The sequence below is a fragment of the Rhinatrema bivittatum genome, chromosome 2 (assembly GCF_901001135.1).
Source record: "Rhinatrema bivittatum chromosome 2, aRhiBiv1.1, whole genome shotgun sequence".
Classification (NCBI taxonomy): Eukaryota; Metazoa; Chordata; class Amphibia; order Gymnophiona; family Rhinatrematidae; genus Rhinatrema; species Rhinatrema bivittatum.
The window spans coordinates 240,436,599-240,462,478 of record NC_042616.1 but is presented as its reverse complement, the minus strand read 5'-3'; the positions used below and the strand labels follow the sequence as shown (position 1 = coordinate 240,462,478).

Below are 25,880 nucleotides of genomic sequence, written 5' to 3'. Positions count from 1 at the left end.
TTGTTGTTTTTAATTCAACATGTACTCATTTTTGTGTTTGAGATTTTCTGACCCCAGTTGAGTGTGGATTGTTGAGAATGAAATATTACATTTTTCTACTAGAAATAGTGCTTGGAGGTCTTTGTTTGGTGCACAGTTGACTTTAATTATATTGCCTCATATGAATGAGTGGAACTATCCAATTAGATATAGTCTGTAAAGATGGCTCTTCTTTTAAACTATATTTTACGGTGCACATTTAGCTGGGACTTTGTTGCTGTTAAGAGTTACTGATCTTTAAAAGGGAATTTTCTTAGCGTTCAGACAGGTGGATCTAGAACCAGTGGTTTATGTACACCTCTACCAGCAGATGGAGATGGAGCAAAGCTGATGTCATGGTATATAAACTCTTGCACTAACATCAGCCTGCCATTATTCTCCGTCTCCAGCAGATGGTGGACGTGCATCTTCCTACTGGGGATTGGTTAAAGTTTTAAAAGGAGAAAAGAAGAAATAAATTAATTCTCCCCTCTCCTGTGATATCTTATGGGCCCTCCCTCAGTCAAAAATTCCTGAGGTGATATCTTTGAATCCCTTTCTCAGATGAGTGCATTGGTCCGGTAGCTGGTTTTCAGCCAGCATGGACTTAGCTGTATAAAAAAAAAAAAAAAAGCTGAAAGGCAAGTGAGTGCAGGAAGCAGAGCGCAATGGTGAAGGTATATGCCCTCTCCCCCCGCAGCCAGAAACCAACTCTGTACTTGGCCAGAACGGGCTGAGCTCAGGTAAGGAATAAAAATAAATAAATAAATAAAACAGATTGGTAGGGGAGTTTTGTAGGGATTCCTCCTCCCTCTGCTCTCTGTATTCGGCGTGCCAATCCGATGTTCATTCCCGCCTCTGGGGAAACTTAGGGGACATGGGCAGCCTGGCAGGTTGAGCAGCCTTTTGGTTAGGCCCCGCTCTCAGACTTTTCTTGGTCACCGCATGGTAGGCCATGGTGGCATTTCGCATGTTTTTCCTGCACATCTATTTATTTATTTATTTAGAAGTTTGTATATACCAATACACGGTATAACTGAGATCAAACCGTGTATTGATCAAAAATAGATAGAGCATGTGTGATTTGGAAACAACTTGGAGTGGGACAATATATCTAATCAGTCATTGTGTTATCATTGCATAACCGAGGGGGGTTACGTGTTCAATAAGTTAAGCGTCATTAGCTGATGCCAACTTTGAAAGTTTGACTGAAGAACCATGTTTTGAGCTCTTTTTTAAAAGATTTGATGTTGTTCTGAGAGCTCAGGTAATCTGGTAGTGAGTTCCATAGTTTCGGTACAGCAATGGAGATGGCTCTCTTTCTAGTGTTAGATAGCTTAGCTAATGGGAGTGATGGTATGACAAGGTGTAGTTTACTAGCGGTTCTTGTTGTGCGTAGAGATCTGTGCATCTGTATTATGTTGTTGAGGACAGTGTTCTCTGCTTTATGTATTGCATTGTGCAAGATTGTCAGTATCTTGAATTCAATTCTTTTTTCTACCGGTAGCCAGTGTAGACCTTGGAGTACAGGGGTGATGTGGTCTGATTTCTTTTTGCTATCAATCCATATACCGAGGTCTTTTACGTTGTCTTTTAGTTGGATACTGATGTTGTCTATTTGTATGGGAGGATAGGTAGTAGATCCTGAGTTTTTCTTTCTATCAGAATGCATTCTATTTTGTTCATGTTGAGGCATAATTTTAGGTTGTTTAGCATGTTTCTAATTGATTCAAGGTAGGAGGCTGCTAGCGTTAGTGTATCTTCGGTGGAAGTTATTGGAATGAGGAGTTGTATGTCGTCGGCATACATATAGTATGTTACGCCAAGATTTGAGATGAGCTGGCAGAGTGGGAGTAGGTAAATATTGAAGAGTGTGGCCGAGAGAGAAGACCCTTGTGGTACTCCTGTTTCGAGGGGGGTGGCTTCAGATGATTTGTTGTTGAGGGTGACTTTAAAATATCTATCTTTTAGGAAGGATGTGAACCAATCTAGAGTTCTGTCCGAGAGACCTATGCTTGCTAATCTTGATATTAGGCATTTGTGGTCTACTGTGTCGAATGCAGCGGAGCGGTCTAGTAGGATTAGTAAATGGCTTAGATTGCTATCGAAACCTCTTAGAATATTGTTTGATAGGTTGAGAAGTAGGGTTTCGGTGCTGAGGTTTTTCCTAAAGCCGTGTTGGGTGGGGTGTAAGATTTTGTTGTTTTCGAGGTGTTCATTGAGCTGTGTCAGGGCAGCTTTTTCTGTCAGTTTTGCAAGAAGGGGTAGGTTTGAGATTGGACGGTAGTTGTTCAGGTCGTCTGGATTTAGGTTTTTCCTCTTTAATATTGGTTTGATCGTTGCAGTTTTTAATTTGACTGGAAGCTCACCTTCTTCGAGAGATTTATTAATAATTGCTGCAACGGTTGGGGCTATGGTGTGGGCAGTTTCCTTTAGCTCTCGTGTTGGGATTATGTCAAGATCATGACGTGCTGGGTTTATTTTTCTTAGCATTTTTTCTGTTTCAGTGGTTGATATTGGTTCGAAATTAGACCATGGTATTATGTTTGTTGTGGATATTTGGTCATCTGATATCGAGGATTTATTGAATGTCTCAGTTATTTTGTTTGTTTTGTTTTTGAAAAACATGGCTAGGTCTTGGCTTAAGTTTTTGGTTTCCGTTGCGGGGGAGTTGTTGTTTTCAGATATGAGGTTGTTTACGATGTTGAATAGGGCTTTGGAGTTGTTGGTGGAGTTTTTGATCTTTTGGCTATAGTAGTCACGTTTAGTGTTCAGAATCATTTTTTTATAATTGGCGAGTTGCGTGCGGTATCTTTGTAGTGTCACGGGACATTTGTATTTCTGCCATTCCTTTTCTGTTTTCCTGAGGTTGGATTTCGATATTCTTAGATGCGAGTTGAACCATGGATTGTGGTGTTCTCTGTTTTTCTTTATCTGTTTAACTTTCTCAGGGTTTATGTTATTAGCAGTTTCTTCTGTAAGTTGGAACCAGGATTGAATGGCATTGTTTATATTGGAAAGGTCTAGATTTGCTAGTTGTTTTCCGAGTTCTTGTTGGAGAGTGTTGGTTTGGAAGGGTGGACGGTATTTAAAAGATAGTGAAACATTTGTTTTTGATGAGTTGTTGATGTTTGCTTGTGTCGTGCATTGTAAGAGGTAGTGTTCGGACCAAGGGACTGGTCTGTGTGATATTGATGTGTCTGAGAAATATTGATTTGTGAAGATCAGGTCCAATGTGTGTCCTGCTTTGTGAGTGGGGTTGTTCACTTGTTGGTTTAGGTTTAGACTTGATAGCAGCATGTCGAGCATGGTTTGGCAGTTTTGTGATCTGGGGCTGGCGTCTGTGTGGATATTGAAGTCGCCAAGTATAATTGCCAGTTTTTTCATACTAATGTGTGTTATTAGGAATTCTAGGAATGGAGAGATTTCGTTATCTAGAAGTTTGGGAGGGCAGTATACTAGGCATATTTGTAGGTTTTCTGAGTCGAAGAGACATATTTCGTAATTTCTTGGGAGATCGTGGTGGGATCAATTTCATTGCAAAGTGTTTTTTTATAATGAGGAGTAGCCCTCCTCCTCTGTGTGACTTGCGTGGGATTGAAAATGAGTCATATGCCTTGTTGTTTAATTGGTTAGTTATGACTTGATCAGTATTTTTGAACCAGGTTTTGGTTATGGCTACAAGTCTGGTTTTTTTTCTTGTAGTATGTCTGAAATTAATATGAATTTTTTGGTTAAGGATTGTGCATTTATGAGAAAGAAGGTGAGATATGTGTTTTTGATATATTTCATGAGGGGGATATTAATCAGGTATCTGTGTCTTTTTTGATGAGTCATGTTGGGAGAAGTAGCCATATTTGGGCTGGCTGTTGGCTTGACAGTGATAGGAATTCCTTCTGATCTTAGTGTCGTGGTTTGTTGTAGTTGAGATATATTATAGTTGATTTATTGTAGTTGAGAGGAGGGAGGCGTTTGCTGCCCTCTTCAGTTCCAGCTGCCCTCTTCAGTTTCAGCTTCAGTTTCAGCTGCCCTCTTTAGTTCCCGCAGTTCATGCTAGTGTATCCGGCTGTGCGTCCAGCTTGGGCACCTGGTTGGGCGGCCAGTTGGTTAGGGGCATCTATCTGGGCGTTCACATGTGCGCTTATCTACATGCACAATCTAAGCGGTCTCATGGGAGCTCAGTTTTTGGACGCTCATCGAGGCACAGTGTTGAGTGCCTAAATTTTGGATGCCTAATTTTTGGGTGCCTATTTTTTTTGTAGCGTGACTACAGCTGGACACACACTTCTCAGATGCCTGTTAGAGCCTACTTGAATGATTGATGGCGCCTATAGTAAAGAAACCTAAGCGCCTTATTCTTTGTGCTGCTTGTCATATTCGGGCATCTCAGCCTGGCGTTCCCTCTAACTTGTGTCAGCGCTGCTTGGAGGTTCAGGAGGAATTGCCTTCATCTGATTTTACTAAGCCTGGTTCTTCCCAGCCTGATGCGGGACTAGGAAAAGAGCTACCAGAAGGGTCGAATGACTTTGCAGCTCCCCTAATCGGTTCGTCAGCGGGGGGAAGGTAATTTCGTGGGCACAGAACAGATGCCCCCTAGTTTTGGCATGGATCCCTCTGCCTTTTTTTGGGTAGAATTTTTCAAGGATTACAATCCTTTCTTCAAGTACAGTCCTCTGCCCCGGCCCATCTTAATAGATCAAGGTAGCAGGCAGCAAAATCCCACACGCCTGGTGCTGCGGGTAAGCGTCAGAGTATGCTTAGATCTGCTGCTGGTCTTTCCGATAGGGACCCAGATGGCATGGATGACGAAGCTGATCCTTACTTCCTAGAGGATGGGGAACTTCCTCCAGGATTAGAGCCATATAGAACTATGTTGCGGTACTTTTGTAGAGATGAGTTACCGGCTCAGATTTTCCAGATATTGAAGATGCTGGGAGTACCTGGGGTTGAATCCATGTCTGAGCCAAAGAAAGATCCTGTTTTGATTTCTTTGCATAAAGCCTCAAGTTTCTTTCCTATTATGGAGGCCATTCAAGAATTGATTGATCTTGAATAGGGTGCCCTGGAAGCTAATTTTAAGGGGGGAAGAGTCTTGGAAGGACTGTACCCCCTCGATCCAGCTGCAGGAGAGCAATTGTGCTTTCTGAAAGTGGATGCGCTTGTGTGTGCCGTTACCAAGCGGACGACTATTCCTGTAGAAGGGGAAGTGGCCTTGAAGGATGCACAGGATAGGAGAATTGAGGCTATCCTTAAGCAGGCCTTTGAAGCAATGACAATGAATTTGCAAATGGCTTTTTGTTGTTCACTGGTGGCTCACTCACTCTTGTTTTTCTCTCTCAGAAAGTCAATGACTCTGGTGTTAATTCCAGGGCAGTGATGGAACCAGCAGCCACCTTTTTGGCAGATGCAAGCTGTGATTTAGTTCGCACTTCGGCCAGAGGGGTGGTTTTGGTAAGCGGCCAGGGATCAGTTATGGCTGAGAAATTGGTCGGCCGATGCAAACTCCAAGTCTAACCTTACGAAGTTGCCCTTTAAAGGCTCACTCTTGTTTGGGAATGAGCTGGAGAAAATGGCTAGTAAGTGGGGTGAGTCCCAGATTCCTCAATTGCCAGAGAATAAGAAACAGATGCAGTGCGCCTTCAGCATAAGAGGTCATACTAGAGGATCCAAACGTTTTTGACCCTACAGAGGAGCGACCTTTCAGAGGTCTTGGCCTATGGTTAGGTCTCAGTCCTTTGTCCCTGGCAGTCCACACAGGGTACAGACTCGGATATGGAGCCCCTGATCCTCTAAATGAAGGTGTGCTGACCCACCCCCAGGAATAGGAGATAAGGGGGTCATCTCTCTCTTTTATCGGAGATGGGTCAAAATCATGTCAGACCAGTGGGTTCTGGAGGTGATATGAGATGGCTATGTGCTGGAATTTCACAGTGTTCCTTGGGACGTGTTCATGGTTTCTCCTTGTAACTCTCTGCAGAAGAGACAGGCAATTGAGTGTACATTGTCAAACCTCCTCAGTCTGCAGGCTGTGGTTCCAGTGCCCACATCTCAAGAAAATTCTGGCTGATATTCCATTTATTTAGTTGTGCCCAAGAAGGAAGACTGTTTTTGCCCCATCCTGGATCTGAAGGGGGGGGGGTCAACCGTCATTTGCGGGTGACTCGTTTTCACAGGGGAATCTTGTGCTCAGTGACAATGGCAGTACAGTCAGGGGAGTTTGACGTCTACATATTCCCATTTGACTAGAGCATCAAGGGGCGCCATCAGTTTTGAGTGCTACCTTTTGGTTTGACCACCGTGCCCAGAACCTTTTCCAAGGTTATGGTGGTGGTAGTGGCAGCGGAGTTGGGAAAACATAGGATCCTGGTACACCCATACTGGACGAGTGGCTGAGTCAGGCCAAGAGTCTGGAAGAGAGCCTCTGGGTTTTGCGCAATGTGATCTTGCAGGAGCTAGGTTGAGTGGTGAACCTAGCCAAGAGTAATCTTCAGCCATCACAGTCGCTAGAGTATCTCAGTGTTCAGTGCGACATGAAACAGAACAGGGTGTTCCTGCCAGAGGGCTGTATTAAGAAGCTGATGGTGCAGGTGCATCTATTGACAAGCACAGTACGCCTGATAGTGTGGTCCTATCTATAGGTGCTCGGATTGATAGCGGTGACCCTGGAGATGGTGTCATGAGTGAAGGTGCATATGCATCCTCTTCAGCACAATCTGCTGTCTCGTTGGAGCCAACAATCTCAGGACTATTCGATTCGGCTTCACCTACCGATGGAGGTTTGCTCTCAACTACAGTGGTGGTTACAAGCGGATCATCTAAGAAAGGGGGTTTCCCTAAAGTCACTGGACTGGCTAGTACTCACGACAAATGCGAGCCTCCAGGGTTGGGGAGCTGACTGTCAAGAGCTGAAAGCGCAAGGGCGCTGGAGAGAAGAAGAATCTGTCTAGAACATCAATCAGCTGGAAGCCCATGCGATTCAGTTGGCATGCTTGCGGTTCAACAACAGATTGCAGGGTCGAGTGGTCCAGATAATGTCAGACAATGCAACAACAGTAGCTTACATCAGTCACATGGGAGGAACCAAGAGCCAGCAAATGTTGCAGGAAAAGAACCAACTTATGTAATGGGTGGCATGCATCTTCAGTAGATCTCAGCCTTGCACATTTCAGGAAAAGACAATATAAGAGCCAATTTTCTCAGCCGACAGTCTAGATCCAGGAGAATGGGAATTGTCAAATGAGGCATTTCAGCTAATAGTGGATCGCTGGGGCTTTCCTTTAATGGACCTGTTGGCGACTTCTCGCAATGCGAAGATTCCTCACTTCTTCATTCACAGCAGAGATCCAAAGTCCTTGGGCATAGATGCCCTCTTGCTGGAATGGCTGGAAGACAAGCTGCTGTATGCTTTTCCCCCGTGGCCCATGTTGGACAGAATGATTCGCAAGATCGAGAGTTATAGGGGGATGGTACTTCTGGTGACATCAGATTGGCCCAGGAGACCATGGTATGCAAATTTGCAAAGGCTCCTGGTGACCTGTCCCCCTCTTGTTTCTGGTGCAGAGGGATCTGCTACAGCAGGGGCCTGTTCTTCACGAAAATCCAACTCGATTTTGTCTTACGATATGGTCCTTGAGAGGGCTTGGTTGCTGAAGCGTGGCTATTCTACTGCGATGATTGCCACCTTGCTACGAACAAGAAAATTCTTCACTTCCTTAGCCTATGTGCGGGTTTGGGGAGTGTTTGAGGCTTGGTGTGAAGATCGAAGGGGTTCTTCCTTGTTTGGTTAAGATCATGCTCATTTTGGAATTTTTGTAGGATGGATTGAGTAAAGGGTTGGGCCTTAATTCATTAAAGGTACAGGTAGTGGCTCTTGCCTGTTTCTGAGGTCAGGTGAATGGTAGACCCTTGTTGGCTCATCCAGATGTGGCCCATTTCTTGAAAGGGGTGGAGTATCTTCCTCCTTTGCGGTTACCGGTGCCCTTGTGGAGTCTTAGTCTAGTTTTGGTTATTTTAGCGAGCCCTACTTTTCGACTGCTGCGTAACCTTTTCTTGAGGTTACTGACCTTGAAAACTGTGTTTCTTGTGGCAATTTGTTCTGCATATCGAGTAACTGAACTGCAGGCTTTGTCTTGCTGGAAGCCGTTTCTACAAGTGACTCCGGGGGCGATACAGCTGCGATACAGCTGCAGTTCCTTCCTTTTTGCCAAAAGTGGTCTCTGATTTTCACTTGAATTAGTCAATTTCCGTGCCATCTCTGGACGGGGAAAGAGATGCAGAGGAATATCATCTGTTATGACCCTTGGATGTCAAGAAGCATATCTTGATATATTTGGAGGTTTCTAAACCTTTCAGGAAGACAGATCACCTGTTGTTCTCCATGGTGGAAGTAAACAGGGTGAGCTGGCATCGCAGGCTACATTAGCCCACTGGATTATGGAAGTAGTCACGGCTGCATATGTGGATGCTGAGCAGCCATTGCCTAGTCAGGTTAGGGCTCATTCCACTAGGCTCAGCAGTATCATGGGCGGAGGCTAGATTGTTGGCTTCCTTCGACATTTGCCGAGCTGCGACATGGTCCTCTTTACTCAGCTTTTCCAGGCATTATCACCTGGATGTACAGGCCCAGGAGGGCGCAGCCTTCGCATGTGTGGTTTTGACTGGACTGTGGACAGCCTCCCGCCCTGTTCGGAAGTAGCTTTGGTACATCCTACTAATCTGGATCCACCTGTCTGAATACTAAGAAACGAGTAATTACTACTCACCTGATAATTTCCTTTTCTTTAGTACAGACAGGTGGATCCACTTTCCCACCCTTGGCTGCTGAATGGTTGTGGTCCTCCTGCGTGGCTGTGTGTTCCAGGGAGTACTGGTAAGTTTCAATCCAGTCGCTAAACTAGTGTTGTTGCACTTCTTGTTTGAGCTCAGTGACTTCTTGTTGACTGAGTACTGGACTGGTTGTTTGCTAATAATAGTTTTTGTTAGTTTGCCCCCAGTTAGCTTTTGCAGAGGTTACTAGCAGGCTGATGTCACTGCAGGAGTATATATATATATATATATATATACCATGACTTCAGCTTTGCTCCATCTCCATCTGCTGGTAGAGGGGCATAACCCACTGGTTCTGGATCCACCTGTGTGTACTAAAGAAAAGGAAATTATCAGGTAAATAGTAATTTCTCATTTTTGCTCAGGATTCGAAATGACTTATTCCTTTCTTCTGCTTTTACTTAGTACGTGTGCATTTTTGTATACTGCAGGCTACACATTGCCTTTCTCTGGGAAGACAAATTACTCTTCATTTTCTGTCTATAAACTGTACAGCTCACGCTCTCCTATCTCCTTCCATAATTCAGTTTGTCTTCTCTGAAGACAAACTGCTTCTGCTATACTTCTGCCTTAATTGTATTTATGAAACATTAAAATAACAAGACAAAACAGCATCAAAGAGGCAGGAGCATCCACAGTAAAAACTCTTTGGAAGAAAGGCATCTTTTCTGCTTTCTGAGACCTTTTGTTTGTTTTTTGATAAGAGACTGTACTCATCTTGATCCAGTCCCAGTAAGACTGTTGAACATAGGCATTTTTAAAAATCTTATACTGGCACTATTAGCAAAGTCATCTGAGGCTTTCATCTGGTACAGTAGACAGAATATATTCACTTCAGCCCAGGAAACATAGTCAGTGTTGTTACTTTCAACTCAAACTGTCGAGAGGTTTTCCCCACTGTGCCATGCCATGCATAATTCTCATGCTCATGCCATGTCTGTACCTTGTTGGAATCAGGACTCAATCTACTAGGGTGATACCAACATCTAGAATAGCAATTGTTTGGGTTTACCTGATCAGTTTGTGCAAACTGCCATGCCTTATCCTGCTAGACCAGTTCAAATGCATGTTTGTCACTGACAGCAAATAGAAACAGAGAGCAGTTTTTTTTCCAGTGACATCAGCACTGGAATTGGAGATGGTATATCACTACCAACAACAAGTATTATCTGCCTCCAGCACATGATGGCACATACTAGACTGCTACAGCAGGATTTATAGACTCCCAGAAGTGAGCTAGATCTATCTTGGAGGAGAAATTGTTCAGAAATTGTTCCTGTTACCAGGGCCTCAGTCTGTGGGCTGAATAAACAAGTTGTGGTGAAGTTCGTTGTTTATGGGCAACAAGTTGTCTTGTTCCCCTTGTTGAGCAGGCAGTGGATAAAGCTCCCAGAGATTTCTTCTTCTGGTGGAGTACGTCTTATATGTTTCCTGGTACCTTTGGACCCTGGTTGAGCTCAGCGATTCTGAAGGTACAGGAGACTGCCTCCATTTGAGTCTTTTATTTCTTTATCTTTTTTTCTTGCTGTCCTCTTCTTATTCTACCCCCCACCGGAATACCTCAGGCCTCTTTTCTGGCAGGTAAACAAGGGGCTGCTTAAAGCTTTAAGAAAAAAAAGTTTAAATTGAAGAACTCTCTACTTTGCCGCGGCTTGGTTTTCAGCAGTACTGGGGGAAAGAAACAGTTGCACATGGCCTGATTTCTTCTGCCTCGCTCGGGGGGGGGGGGGGGGCTATGCATTAGCAGCTCTGAAGAGTCAGGTTGGCATTTTCCTTCTTTCATAAGAACATAAGCGCATAAGAAGTTGCCATACTGGGTCAGACCAAGTGTCTATCAAGCCCTGGATTGGCCACTGTTTCTAACAGTGGCCAATCCAGGTTACAAGTACCTGGCAAGTACCCAAACATTAAGTAGATCCCATACTACTAATGCTAGTAATTGTAGTGTCTATTCTATGATTAATAGCAGTTTCCTAGCATGTAGCAGATGGACTCAGGACCAATGGGTATAGTGTGCTCCTGATAGCAGTGGAGACGGAGTCAGATTTCAATCTGACGTCACCACCAGTACATATATCCCTGCAGGAAGCTCTGCTCTTCAGTATTTCTCCGTCTCCATAGCAGTTCGGGACTCTATACACACTTGCACAGTAGTAGAGTATTCAAACCAAAAAAAATTCCAAACAAGAAGAAACTTTACCTCTACAGACGAGCCCCGCTCTCCTGCGGTGATCCCTCCCCCAGTTGAGAATTCCTGAGGTGATTTCCGAGATCCCTCAGAGGTAAGCCTCAGTCCAGCAGCCGGTTCCTGGCGTGGACTTAGCCCCTGGCAACGGGAGCGGCTGAGAGACAGCGGGTGCAACACCGAATGCAGCGGTGAAGTTACTTTTCCCTCTCCCCCCGCAGCCGGAGACCTCCTGGAACGAAACCCGGGAAACGCCGAGACAAGGTAAGGTAGAAAACTTTCTAAAAGTCTCCGGTCTCCGAGGCTCGGAAAGCCGCACAGATCGCTAGTCGGCGTCTGTGCTATCGGGTTGATCAGCCCCGTTTGGGCTAGACCCCGATCCGATACGAAGGTCCTCCTACGTGGAGACCCTCCGATGTGGTCACCATATTGCTCGTGTGGTCGCTGACGCAATTTCCCATTGATTGCCGTCCTGTCCGCCTAACTGAGCCGTGCGCACAACTTACTTGTGCGCACATCGACGCGCGCATAAGTGCCATGCTCACAGCGACGCACACGAGGAGACCGGGCGCACAGCCACACGCTCAACGGTGCCGGCGCATAAGTTAAACCTGTGCGCGCACATCTTCGGTGCACCCAGAGCGTATAAGTAAGCCTTCCAGCGCGCGCATTAAATGGGGCTTCCTGCGATCCTACGTGCATAAACCATGGCACCACCGGCCAAGAAGGGCAAGGCACAAGCCCTCTGCCCAGCCTGCCACATAAGAGCTGCACAGCAAGAAGAGGCCATGGCCCTGTGCCGACAGTGCGAGGCGGCTCTGGGAGAACCAGGTCAAGGCCCTCCCCAGCCAGTACAGGAATCCGGATCCACTGATAGTACACTGGACCTCTCTACCCCCAGCACGAGCCTCCCTCATACGGGGCTCCGTGGGGACGCAGCGGCTTTCAATTTAGACCCTGGATCCTTTTCCTGAGTAGAATTCTTTAAAGGCCTACACACCTTTGTCCACATGCAACCCTAACCTCCCAGGGCCATCTAGGACCTCCAGAGACGTGCCTCCCCTGGCCAAAAGCCTCACCATAGGGGACACGGACACCTCGGACGAAGGTCAAGAATCCCTGGAGGAAGGGGAAATTCCTCCAGGAACGGAACCTTACCGAACCATGAGACGTTTTTTCTCCAAAGATGAGCTATCAGATCTTGTGGCTCATAGCTTGAAGGAGCTCGCCATCCCGGGCACTAGTGCCACAAGGAAACTGAAGACGAACCCTCTCCTAGAGGGACTCCGTCAAGCCTCCCGCCATTTCCCTCTGCTGCAAGCCGTACAACAGCTGACTGACCTGGAATGGGATGCTCTGGAGGCCAGTTTCAAAGGCGGATGGGCCCTAGAAGCCCTCTCCCCACTGGAACCCTCAGCCAAAGATCTCCTATTGTTCCCCAAAGTGGACACCATGGTCTGCGCTGTCACAAAGCGCACTACCATCCCAGTCGAGGGAGGAGCGGCACTCAAGGATGCCCAGGACAGATGTCTGGAATCCATCCTTAAACAGTCATTTGACGTATCAGCTATGTCACTACAGATTGCTGCCTGCTGTGCCGTGGTGACACGCGCCTGCTTATCCATGACCAGGAACGCCGCCACGCCTGTTGAAGCACTAGGACCAGCGGTATCCTTCCTCACGGATGCGACCTCTGACCTGGTACACACCTCAGCCAGGGGCGTCTTATCCATAGTGGCAGCCAGAAGGCAACTCTGGCTCTGAAGTTGGTCAGCCGACGCGACTTCCAAGACGAAACTCACGAGAATGCCGTTTAAAGGAGTCCTCCTGTTCGAAAGCGAACTGGAGAAGTTAGCCGACAAATGGGGCAAATCCCCAGTACCTCGGCTACCGGAGGACAAGAACAAAAGAAGCCAACGCCCCTCTCCCCGATTACCTAAGGGCAGAGGATCACAGCGTTTTAGACCCTACAAGAGTACATATCAAGCCCCGCAGACAGGGGCCAGTCCTTTCGGAACAAACACAACAAGAGGGGAGCCGGCTCTGGCACAGGCCCCAGCCGCACCCCACATTGAGAATCAGCTGACCCATCCACAGGAAGAAGCCATAGGGGGCAGGCTTGCCTTATTCTACCAAAGATGGGATGAGATAATAGTGGACAAGTGAGTCCTAACCATCATTCAAGAGGGATACTATCTGGACTTCCACAACATTCCTCTGGACAAGTTCGTGAAATTTCCTTGCCATGCACCCTCCAAGAGGATGGCAGTGGAAACCACACTGGCCAAATTGTTTGCCCTAAAGGCCATAACACCGGTGCCCACGCAACAACAAAATACTGGGAACTATTCCATCTATTTTATCATTCCCAAGAAAGAGGGAACGTTCTGGCCCATCCTGGACCTCATGTCTGTCAACCGCTACCTTGAGGGTACCACACTTCCTCATGGAAACCCTGCGCTCGGTCATAAGGGTGATACGGCTGGAAGAATGCCTTACATCCCTGGACCTGTCAGAAGCATACCTGCATATCCAGGTCCATCACGAGCATCAGCGCTTCCCGCGCTTCTCGATCCTGGACCATCACTACAAGTTCCGAGCGCTACCCTTCGGACTCGCCACAGCCACTCGGACATTCATCAAAATTATGGTGGTAGTAGCAGCAACACTGAGGAAAGAGGGAATCCTCGTACACTCATATCTGGACAATTGGCTGATCAGGGCAAAGTCTCCAGAGGAAAGTCATTAGGCGACCACCAGAGTCGAGGCTCTACTGGAGAACCTCGGGTGGGTTGTCAACACAAACAAGAGCTGCCTACAGTCCTCCCAATCTCTAGAATACCTGGGAGTCTGGATTGACACCAGACAAGACAAGGTCATTCTTCCCCCTACAAGGAGAAGAAAACTGATGAACCAATTGCGAAACCTGCTAACAAGTCTTCGCCCCAAAGTATGGGACTACCTCCAAGTCCTCGGCCTCGTGACATCAACCCTGGAAGTGGTCCCATGGGCAAGAGCTCACATGCGACTGCTACAGCGCTTCCTACTATCACGGTGGAACCCGATGTCCCAGGACTACTCCATTCGCCTGCAGCTCCCGGAGGAGGTGCGGAACCAGCACCAATGGTGGCTACAAGAAGACCATCTAAGCACCACGGACACAGCCTACGAGGGTGGGGAACCCACTGCCAGGAACTGACAGCCCAGGCGCAATGGGACAAGGAAGAGTCGGGATGGAACATGAACCGACTGGAAGCCCAGGCTGTCAGACTAGCCTGCATACGGTTCAGTCACAGACTCCGGGGCAAATCTGTCAGTCATGTCAGACAACGCCACGACAGTTGCCTACATCAACTGCCAGGGAGGAACCAGAAGCCAACAGGTGTCCCTGGAAATAGATCCCCTAATGGCGTGGGCCGAAGCAAACCTACAAAGGATCTCAGCCGCCTACATCGCGGGAAAAGACAACGAAACCACGGACTACCTCAGCAGAGAAAGTCTAGACCCAGGAGAATGGAAGCTGTCGACCACAGCCTTCCAGCTGATAGTAAACCGCTGGGGAACCCCAGCCATGGATCTCCTGGCAACCCGGTCCAACACCCAAGTTCCCAACTTCTTCAGTCTCAGACGAGAACCACAATCCCAAGGGATCGATGCCCTCGTCCAGACCTGGCCACAGGAAGACCTACTATATGCCTTCCCCCCGTGGCCACTACTGGGCGGGATCATCCGCAAGATAGAGCACCACAGGGTACTTCTAGTGGCCCTGGACTGGCCAAGAAGGCCGTGGTACACAGACATGCGAAGACTTGTGACGGGGAGCCCTCTCCCTCTACCTACACACAGGGATCTGCTCCAGCAAGGCCCGATCCTCCACGAAGACCCAACTCTATCCTCTCTTACGGTCTGGCCATTGAGAGGACACGCCTGAAGAAGAGCGGATACTTGAGGGCGGTGATTGACACCTTGCTCCGAGCACGCAAGTTCTCCACATCACTGACCTACATACGAATATGGAGAATATTTGAAGCTTAGTGCGAAGACCGCGACATCCTTCCGCGGACAGTCAAAATTCCCACGATCCTGGAATTTCTGCAGGACGGATTACAGAAGGGGTTGTCTCTCAACTCCATCAAGGTTCAGGTGGCTGTGCTGGCCTGCTTCGGGGCCAAAGTGGAAGGCATCAGCCTAGCATCTTATCTGGACGTCTCCCGCTTCCTGAGAGGGGTCAAGCAGATTCGACCACCCCTAAAGTGGCTGGTACCCCATGGAACCTCAATCTAGTACTAGACTTCCAAGCGGGAGCCTCCTTCAGACCTATCTGAGGTCTGCCTCTACGACTCCTAACCTTGAAGATGGCATTCCTAGTGGCAATATGTTCGGCCTGTCGCATCTCCGAACTTCAAGCACTATCCTGCCGAGATCCGTTCCTCAGGTTCACACTGGGATCCATTCAGCTCCGCACTGTCCCCTCCTTCCTCCCAAAAGTGGTTTCTCACTTCCATCTAAACCAAACCATCTCGCTGCCATCTCCAGACGAGCATAAGGACTCGGAAGAATCTCGCCTTCTTCGCCATCTTAACGTCGGCAGACTCCTAGTCCAATACCTAGAAAAGGTCGAAATCCGTATGAAAGACGGACCACCTATTCGTCCTTCACAGTGGGAAGAAACAAGGGGAAGCGGCCTCGCGGACAACCATAGCCCGCTGGATCAAAGAAGTAATCAAGGCGGCCAACCTAGAGGCAGGCAAGCCTCCACCTCTACAAGTCAAGGCCCATTCCACTGGAGCCCAGGCAGTGTCCTGGGCGGAAACCAAGATGCTGTCACCCACTGAGATCTGCCCTGCAGCGATATGGTCCTCCATTCACACCTTCTCTAGGTTCTACCACCTGGATGTTCAGGCTCGGGAGGACACAGCATTCACAAGGGCAGTACTAAGTGGGCCACGGGCAGACTCCCATCCGGTTTGGGAGTAGCTTTTGTACATCCCATTGGTCCTGAGTCCATCTGCTACACACTAGGAAATGGAGAAATTACTTACCTGATAATTTCGTTTTCCTTAGTGTAGACAGATGGACTCAGTATCCCGCCCACAGCTGCTGCCAAACACAGAACCTCGGGTGACAATCCCCGAGAGCAAGACAAGTACGGGTAAGCCACGCTTTCCTCTAGTTAAGACACCCATAGTTACCGGGTGTCGGCGTTTCTCGGTTGAGTGCACTGGCGGTCTCCAGCTATAACCCACATCAATCAGTTCAAGTTAATCATGTTAATCAAGTTATTCAAGTTAATCATAGTTAACCAAATTAATCAAATTATCCAGACACCCATATATCCACAATTGCTTTTCGAAGAGAATACTGAAGAGCAGAGCTTCCTGCAGGGGTATATGAAATCACAGAACATATAGAAAGACATGGTTTAATGGAGCAAAGTCAGCATGGCTTTACCCAGGGCAAGTCTTGCCTCACAAATCTGCTTCACGTTTTTGAAGGAGTTAATAAACATGTGGATAAAGGTGAACCGGTAGATATAGTATACTTGGATTTTCAGAAGGCGTTTGACAAAGTTCCTCGTGAGAGGCTTCTAGGAAAAGTAAAAAGTCATGGGATAGGTGGCGATGTCCTTTCGTGGATTGCAAACTGGCTAAAAGACAGGAAACAGAGAGTAGGATTGAATGGGCAATTTTCTCAGTGGAAGGGAGTGGACAGTGGAGTGCCTCAGGGATCTGTATTGGGACACTTACTGTTCAATATATTTATAAATGATCTGGAAAGAAATACGACAAGTGAGATAATCAAATTTGCAGATGACACAAAATTGTTCAGAGTAGTTAAATCACAAGCAGATTGTGATAAATTGCAGGAAGACCTTGTGAGACTGGAAAATTGGGCATCCAAATGGCAGATGAAATTTAATGTGGATAAGTGCAAGGTGATGCATATAGGGAAAAATAACCCATGCTATAATTACACAATGTTGGGTTCCATATTAGGTGCTACAACCCAAGAAAGAGATCTAGGTGTCATAGTGGATAACACATTGAAATCGTCGGTGCAGTGTGCTGTGGCAGTCAAAAAAGCAAACAGAATGTTGGGAATTATTAGAAAAGGAATGATGAATAAAACGGAAAATGTCATAATGCCTCTGTATCGCTCCATGGTGAGACCGCACCTTGAATACTGTGTACAATTCTGGTCGCCGCATCTTAAAAAAGATATAATTGCGATGGAGAAGGTAAAGAGAAGGGCTACCAAAATGATAAGGGGAATGGAACAACTCCCCTATGAGGAAAGACTAAAGAGGTTAGGACTTTTCAGCTTGGAGAAGAGACGACTGAGGGGGGATATGATAGAGGTGTTTAAAATCATGAGAGGTCTAGAACGGGTAGATGTGAATCGGTTATTTACTCTTTCGGATAGTAGAAAGACTAGGGGGCACTCCATGAAGTTAGCATGGGGCACATTTAAAACTAATCGGAGAACGTTCTTTTTTACTCAACGCACAATTAAACTCTGGAACTTGTTGCCAGAGAATGTGGTTCGTGCAGTTAGTATAGCTGTGTTTAAAAAAGGATTGGATAAGTTCTTGGAGGAGAAGTCCATTACCTGCTATTAAGTTCACTTAGAGAATAGCCACTGCCATTAGCAATGGTTACATGGAATAGACTTAGTTTTTGGGTACTTGCCAGGTTCTTATGGCCTGGATTGGCCACTGTTGGAAACAGGATGCTGGGCTTGATGGACCCTTTGTCTGACCCAGTATGGCATTTTCTTATGTTCTTACTAGTGGTGACTGCAGATTGAAATCTGATCCGTCTCCAACTGCTATCAGGAGCACACTCTACCCAGTGGTCCTGAGTCCATCTGTCTACACTAAGGAAAACGAAATTATTATGTAAGTAATTTCTCCATTAATGGACTTCTCCAAGAACTTATCCAAACCTTTTTTAAACCCAGCTACACTAATGGCACTAACCACATCCTCTGGCAACAAACTCCAGAGCTTAATTGTATGTTGAGTGAAAAAGAATTTTCTCTGATTTGCGCCCCCCCCCCTTGTCCTTCTATTATCTGAAAGATTAAATAACCAATTTGCATTTACCCATTCTAGACTTCTCATGATTTTATAGACCTCTATCATATCCCCCTTCAGCTGTCTCTTGTACAAGATGAACAGCCCTAACCTCTTTAGCCTTTCCTCATAGGGGAGCTATTCCATCCCCTTTATCATTTTGGTCGCCCTTCTCTGTACTTTCTCCAGTGCAACTATATCCTTTTTGAGATGTGGCAACCAGAATTGTGTAGAGTACTCAGTGTGGGTTAACCATGGAGCGTTACAGAGGCATTATGACATTTTCTGTTGTATGCACCATTCCCTTCCTAATAATTCCTAACATTGTTTGCTTTTTTGACTGCCACAGCACACTGAGCCGATGATTTCAATGTATTATCCACTATGACACCTAGATCTCTTTTCTGGGTGGTAGCTCCTAATATGGAACCTAACATCGTGTAACTACAGCATGGGTTATTTTTCCTTATATGCATTACCTTGCGTTTGTCCACATTAAATTTCATCTGCCATTTGGATACCCAATCTTCCAGTCTCGCAAGGTCCTTCTGCAATTTATCACAATCAACTTGTGATTTAACTACTCTGAATAATTTTGTATCATCTGCAAATGTGATTACTTTACTTGTATTCCTTTCCAGATCATTTATAAATATATTGTAAAGCACCGGTCCAAGTACAAATCCCTGAGGCACTTCACTGTTTACCCTTTTCCACTGAGAAAATTGACCATTTAATCCTGTTCTTTATTTCCTGTCTATTAACCAGTTTGTAATCTATGAAAGGACATCGCCTCCTGTCCCATTACTTTTTAGCTTTCTTAGAAGCCTCTCATGAATGACTTTGTCAAATGCCTTCTGAAAATCCAAATACACTATATCTACCGGTTCACCTTTATCCACATGTTTATTAACCCCTTTAAAAAAGTGAAGCAGATTTGTGAGCCAAGCTTGCCTTGGGTAAATCTATGCTTATTTTGTTCCATTAAACCATGCCCCCTAGTCCTTGTCTTGTCCAAGGAAATTGGTGTCTGCTATGTGTATTTGCCTGTCCTTGTACAAATGTTTTGGGGTTTCAGTGTACATTTACATGTATTCTTGTTGGTTGGTCTTAGGCCCAGTCTTCTCTCTTGTACTTTCTCTCCATTTGTCTTATGGAGAGGGGATTTTCTCCTGTTATGGTTCAGAGGGTTTGGGGTTTTTTTTTGGGGGGGGGTTATTTTAAAAAAGGGGGGGTTGTTTTTACTCTATTGCTTTGTTATAAGGTTTGTCCATGGTGCTGTACCACCTCTAATACCAGTGATGATATCACTGCAAAAAGCTGTGCTCTGTCTCCATCTGCTGGCAAGGTGGCATAAACCCATGCATCTGAACTGGCCTAGTAGGATTCAAGGAGAAGAAATTAACAGGTAAGAGTTAATTTCTCGTTTTACTACCTACTTTGTCTAGCCACTACCGACTGGACTCATTTTCCTTAGCTGGTGCAGTTTTGCAGAGAGAGGTGATTTAGGAAGTTATTAGAAATTGGCAATATTTGCTCCATCAAATTGTACCACTTTCCAAGTAATCAAAGACACTGTTTAGGTACGTTCCATGATGTAAACTGTCTAAAAAGAACAACAGATTTCTTACATGGTAGTAATAGGAGTTGTTTGAGTTGTACCATAGAATCCCAGACGTCCTGCTTAAAGGCCAGAATACTGTTATAATGGATGTTACATTTTATGCCATTTTGAGCAAGACTCTGACTGATTGCTTCTGAGGGAAGAGTCCATTTCTTGTTTTACCAATGAGGAATGTACTTGGGATACCTGGCAGACTATAATTAGCAGGTCTCTGTCTTTATTACTACTCTAGCTTTCCCTGGAGTGTCAACTAATTTTGTTACACAGCTGTGCTTTTTCAAGGTGTCCATTAACCTGTAATAGACCATATTTTTTCTGTTTTGTGTCTGGTTGCAAAGCAAGTCTCTTAGATGCCTTTATTTTATATTGATTTTTTTTTAGTCTACTTTCCAAAGGAAAAATAGAAAGCTTATTAAATCACTGTGTTTGTGTCATTGCACTTAATAACTTTTGTGTTTGATGTCCTATCCACACTCAATTTTCAGTTCAAGTAAGGAAAGACATATGGTTCTGACAAGGGTGGGTTGTACTTTTTGATCAGATCCATGCATATATGTGGACCATAGAGATGCACATGTGTGCATCCCAAAAAATAGGTTTCTTTTAGTTCTGTGTGGAACTTTGTATTTTTTTTATAGTAGTTGACGATGGGATCCTGATCAGAGCACTAACGTGACCATAAAAATACTCTATTACGTTGGTTTTAATGTTGCCCTGATAAAGGAGCCTGTGCACAACTTTAACCATAAATTGTGAAAAATGAAAACTAAATTTTATGCAAGATACCAGCTTTTGAAATCAGCCTAAACCAGATGAAAACAAGGTATGTTTTAGGGTAATAGTCACCTTTTAAAATTGCTTCTAGCCTCCCAATGCTTGTAAATCATATGTACATGCTTGCCACAGGAGGAAGACTATGAATGGGGAAGTAACTCCATACTTGATGTCTTGACTGGGATCAATGCACAGCAGAAGAAGTTAGCGGTTGCAGCGATGAGATGGAGAAAAAAGCTCCAAAAAACCAAACAAGATATTGGTAGCATTGAAGTACGTATTTTGGGGGTGTGAGAGGGGAGATTTCACATTTTCTTTCTATTTTGCATTTTTTTAGGAAGCATCTAACATGGATCTTTTTTCCCTGGCATTTTCTGCATTTTTATTATGATAACTCTCCAAAAATGTACATAGCAAGGGTAGTTTTAAAAATAATTTCCATGAGTAAAAGAGTGCATTACCTGTGGAAATGCACTTCTAGAATATTACCTGTCTTACATGTGGGTAAAAGTACATGTATAAGAGCCTCTGTATGAACTTTTACCCTTGGTAGAGGGAATCATTTCTGGGAGTGGACTTGGAACAGGTTTTCAAACTGTGAACAAACATTTGCATTTTCAGAAGTATGCATGTAGTTATTGCTGTGAAATGTACCCACATAAATTAGTAGGAGTAAATGTGTGCAGGTACTTTTCCTGACATAATTTTCAAAGGAAAACTGTGTGCATACTTTCATTTTGAAAATGTGTGCAAAATTTGGGTAAACATTTCTTACAGACTTTGCACTTACACAGTTTTAAAATTACCCCCTTCCTCGTCCTCCAGCCAGACCAGTCCAGACACATGCATGCTTCCCAGCCAGCAGATGGCAACAGAGAACAGGTTTGCTGACATCACCCCTTATAGGGTCTTGGGCTGTGCTCAGCCTGCCAGTATTCTCTGTCTCCAGAAGATGATAGGCAAGCATCTTGTGCTATGACTGAGTCCTGGTTTAGACTGGGTGAAGAGGTAGAGTGGGCTGTGCCTGGGTTTGTAGTCTTTTAACTCCCTCCCCTGGTTGAGCTGCTCTTGGGGTGTCAGTCTTTGACTTCCTCAGTTGAGCCACTTCTGAGGTGATAGTTTTCGGATACCTTCCCCAAGTAGAGCAGAGCCTTGCAGCTAAGGGAGTTCCAGGGGAACAGGTTTATTTTTCAGCTTAAGCTATGAGCTTTTTCTTTCTTCCTACTCGCCCCTACTACCTCCTCTAGGTAGGCTCTCTCTTCTTGATGTCTCCTCCTCTGGTGTAAGAAAAAAAAGAGAGAGAGAATTTCTCTTCCTCTTATTTAGCAACCTTTGCTTGTGTCTGGCTAATAGCGTAAAGAAGAAAAATTGAAATTAACTTCAGTGGTAGAGGAATTTTTTTTTTAAGATGATATTCTGGCTAAGCAGGCTGCCAAGTAGGATATTTTTTCTCTAAGAGGGAAGTAAGAGGAGAAAATGGCTGCTCTGTTAGAACACGGGGAGGAGCAGCCCACTCTGAAAAGCATATGGGCTGCATTGGGCTATGTCAAGAAAAGTTTACAGTACAGATTCTGTGCAGAAGAGAGGGAAAGGGAACTCTGGAGGGTGGCAGCTGATTCAGAGGGAAGAAGGGGAACCCAGATAGGCAGGGTTCTCTGATCAAGCCATTCCTGCTGGCGGGCTTGCTTCCACGGTGGAAATGGTGACCATTTTGAAACTATAAGGAGGGAAACACTTGGAGCTAGATCCTGCACTGTTTCCTGCAGTTTTGGACACTGTGGCATGGCTTTCTGGATCTAGAGATACTGCAGCCTTAAGATCAGCTGAGTTGTGCTCTCTCCTGTGCAAGAATCACTTCCTGCACAATCATGATCAACACTGTCAGCTGAGTTTTTAAAATGCCTCCATCAGGCTTTTTGTATAGGGTAGAGCTTGGTCCCTGGGGTTTCCTTCTCCTTTCTTCTGGTCAGGCAGTGCTGCATCCCATTCTAATCATAAGAGGGCTAGAAAGGATGAAAAAAGATCTGGAAGGTGATAGATCCTCCATGTCAAAGCACTTCTCTACTGAATTTTAAGGAACCTAAAGGCAGCAATGAGGAGCCTGAGGAAGGGAGAGTAGAATATTCTTCTATGGAAGAGAACAAGTTCACAACAGTTCATTTGTTTCATAAGAAAGAACTCCCTTCCTTGATTTCTCAGTCCTTGAAGATTTTGAATATTGCAAAGGAAAAGTGAAGAAGATGCAATTGAAGAGAACCGTTAAACGTTCCTTTGCATAGGTCTGTCAATGAGTTGATTTCTGTGGAATGGAATTCTTCAGAGGCCAATTTTAAGAGAACATAGGCTTTGGCTAAGCTTTATCCTCTGAATACTCAGGAAAGAGAGAAGCTTAGGTCTCCTAAAGTGGATGTGCTTATTTGTGCTGTCACTAGAAAGGCTACTATTCCCATTGAGGGTGGTGCCTCCCTCAAGAATGCACAGGATAGAAAGATTGAATTGGTGCTTCAGCAGGTATTTGAGGCAGCTGTGTTCAGCAGGTTCGTTGCAAGAGCTGGTCTGCGTTTGTCGCAAGGTATCCAGTAAAGTTCTTTGGAAGGCATTGGTTCTGTTCTGGATGAGGCAGTCCAGATGGAACCAGGAGCAGCCTTCTTTGTGCATGCTTCCTATAATTTGGTTCAGACTACAGCCAGGATTAGGGCTGTTATTGTAGCAGCTTAGTGTTTGTTGTGGCTGCATAATTGGTCAACTGATTATATTTCTAAGACTCGGCTGCTCAAATTTCTTTTTAAAGGGAAGCTCTTATTTGGAGAGGATCTTGAAAAGTTCATGAAGGCCTTTGGGAGAATCTAAGGCTCCCTTGTAACTCTGCTCGGAAGAGGGAGGCGGTTCGCGTAACACTTAACCACCATCTTCACATGATGTAGTTGTCCCAGTTCTGGCTTCACAGAGGGGCCAAGGAAGGTATTCAAATTATTTCTTAGTTACAAAAAGAAAGGGTACCTTTCATCCTATTTTGGATCTAAAACAGTTCAACAGAACTCTTAAGATGACTCATTTGAAAATAGAAATATTAAAGTTGGACTTCCGGTTTTGGAAGCTGCCTGATGAGACGTGACTGGGCTGGGCACCGTGAACCCCCCTGCTTTAACGGATGCATTTTTGGTTTTCCCGAATCTTTACATGACTTTTTTTTTTACGAGGACTCTTCATATTGTCGAATGGACTCTTTTGTCATCAAAAAGAAACGGGTTATGCTTGGAAAAACCACTAAAGGAACCTGTGGAAAGAACAATTCACTAAACCACAAAATGGCGTCTCCTCTCTCAATTACTTCTGTGGATAAGGGAGCTGCGTTACTAAATGAGCTAGTCCACTCCATCTCCAAGAGTGTTTCTGCCATGCTTGATGACTGCCTCTCTAAAATTCAATCTACCATAGATGAAATCAAGGAGGGCTTGGATTCTCACTCCCACCGTTGAGCCGAGGTCGAACAGCGGGTCTTTGCAAGGGAGGACCACGTGGCACAAACAGATGCTAAAATTATCGCATTGTAGAAAGAAAACGCGAGCCTTTTTGAACGTCTTGAGGATCAGGAGAACCGAAATAGAAGAAACAACATAAAGGTAATAGGCTTACCCAAATCAGTGAAGGACGCCGCGTTATATGCCTTTTTCGAAACTTGGCTACCAATTCAATCAGGCCTTGACTTGCAGGCTGCCCACTTTACCTGTGAATGGGTTCACCATGTAGGCCCACTGAAGGACAACGTCAACCGATATCGGCCTGTATTGGCACGAATGCTAAATTGGGTGCAAAAAACTAAAATTATGAGTGCCTTCCAAGCGAAAGGTTCTTTAGAATATGAAAGCGCGAAATTCTCTTATTCCATGATTTCTCAGCGCAAATAGCACAACGCAAAGAACTTTTCTCGACATGCACCGAACTCCACAAATGTGGTATTCGCTTTGCGGTTCTTTATCCCGCAAAATTGAGGATACAACATGAAGGCAAGGTTCTTTTTCTGGCTGACAAGGAGCAAGTTCAGCGTTTTTTGGAAGCCCTTCCTGTGATTTAGAAGGCGGCGCATTTGTGTCTGTGATTATCAACATGCTGGCTGCATTATTCTTTAATCTATGAACTTCATGGTTAACTTTTTTTCTTCCTCACTAGACCACTACACTAGGAGAGAGAGAGTTTTCTAAACCAGATAAGACCTTGAGGTGTCATCTGCATTATGTTGTTCAATTTGTTCTATGGACAAAACTTATGTTTTTTTCTTTGTTTGTTTGCACCGTGGCGAGGACGCTAGAATTGTCATTTATCACTACCTGCTTCTGACATTTTTTCCTTATCTTCTCCTGGAGAACAGGGTGCATGAAATTGAAATCTGTTAGATGATGACCTAGAGGGGTTCACTATAGGTGCCCTCTCTGGCTCTTGCAAATGGATGCAGGCCGGAGTGTGGTGGTCCCTTGGGGCCATTATGTTCCTTATTGGGATTTCGCATAGGATAAGTGTTGAAGTTTGCATAGGGTAAGTTTTGGAGTTTTGAGGAAATACCCTAATCGTGGGTGGGTGGGTTTTGTTTCTTCTCTGATCTGACGGAAGTGTACCTGCACATCGGGATCCGCAGAGTCTTCTCCGCTTCATGATCCTCGGAAGGCATTTCCAGTTCTGTGCCCTCCCCTTTGGTCTGGTATGGCCCTGTGCATGATCACCAAGGTGATGGTGATGGTGGCAGCAGCAGCCCTCCGGAGGGAGGGAGTGCTAGTTCACCCATATCTGGACAACTGACTCATCCGGGCGAAGTCAAAGGCACTCTGCAAGCAGGCAGTGGACAAGGTCTTGCTCCACCTATGGTCTCTCGGTTGGGTCGACAACCAGGCCAAGAATCATCTTTGTCCCTCTTAGGTCCTGGACTTCTTAGGAGCATGCGTCGATACCTGCGTGGGCAAAGTCTTCCTCGTGGAGGACCGCATCACCAAATTACAGTCTCAGGTTCAGCATCTGTTGACAGCTTCGGTGCCCAGGGTATGGGATTACTTGCAGGTCCTTGGATCCATGTCGTCCACCCTGGAGCTGGTCCTTTGGGTGTTTGCTCATATGAGACCCTTACAGAAAGCATTGCTATCCCGTTGGGATCCGATGTTGGAGGATTTCCAGATGGTTTTACCACTCGCAGTCTACCAGATCCAGTCTTGGTTGTCCAAAAACATTTGAGGCGTGGGGTTGCCCTCTAGATGCCCCAATGGGCACCAGCCTCTCAGGCTGGGGGGCGGTGTGCCAGTCTCAATCGGGCCAGGGCCAAAGGTTGAAGGCAGAGGCACAGTGGTCCATCAGTCACCTAGAGATGAGAGCGGTGCACCTAGCATTACAGT

General features: G+C 45.5%; 1 protein-coding gene across 2 annotated transcripts in view; it reads left to right on the top strand.

Annotated features, from left to right (window-relative positions):
• Positions 1–25,880, top strand: part of TOPBP1 (DNA topoisomerase II binding protein 1) — a 248,317-nt gene that overhangs the window by 189,707 nt on the left and 32,730 nt on the right. For both annotated transcript variants that reach the window (XM_029589328.1, XM_029589327.1), the window contains exon 25: positions 20,635–20,775. In XM_029589328.1, coding sequence (XP_029445188.1) covers positions 20,635–20,775 — 141 coding nt within the window. The remainder of the gene's footprint in view (positions 1–20,634; positions 20,776–25,880) is intronic.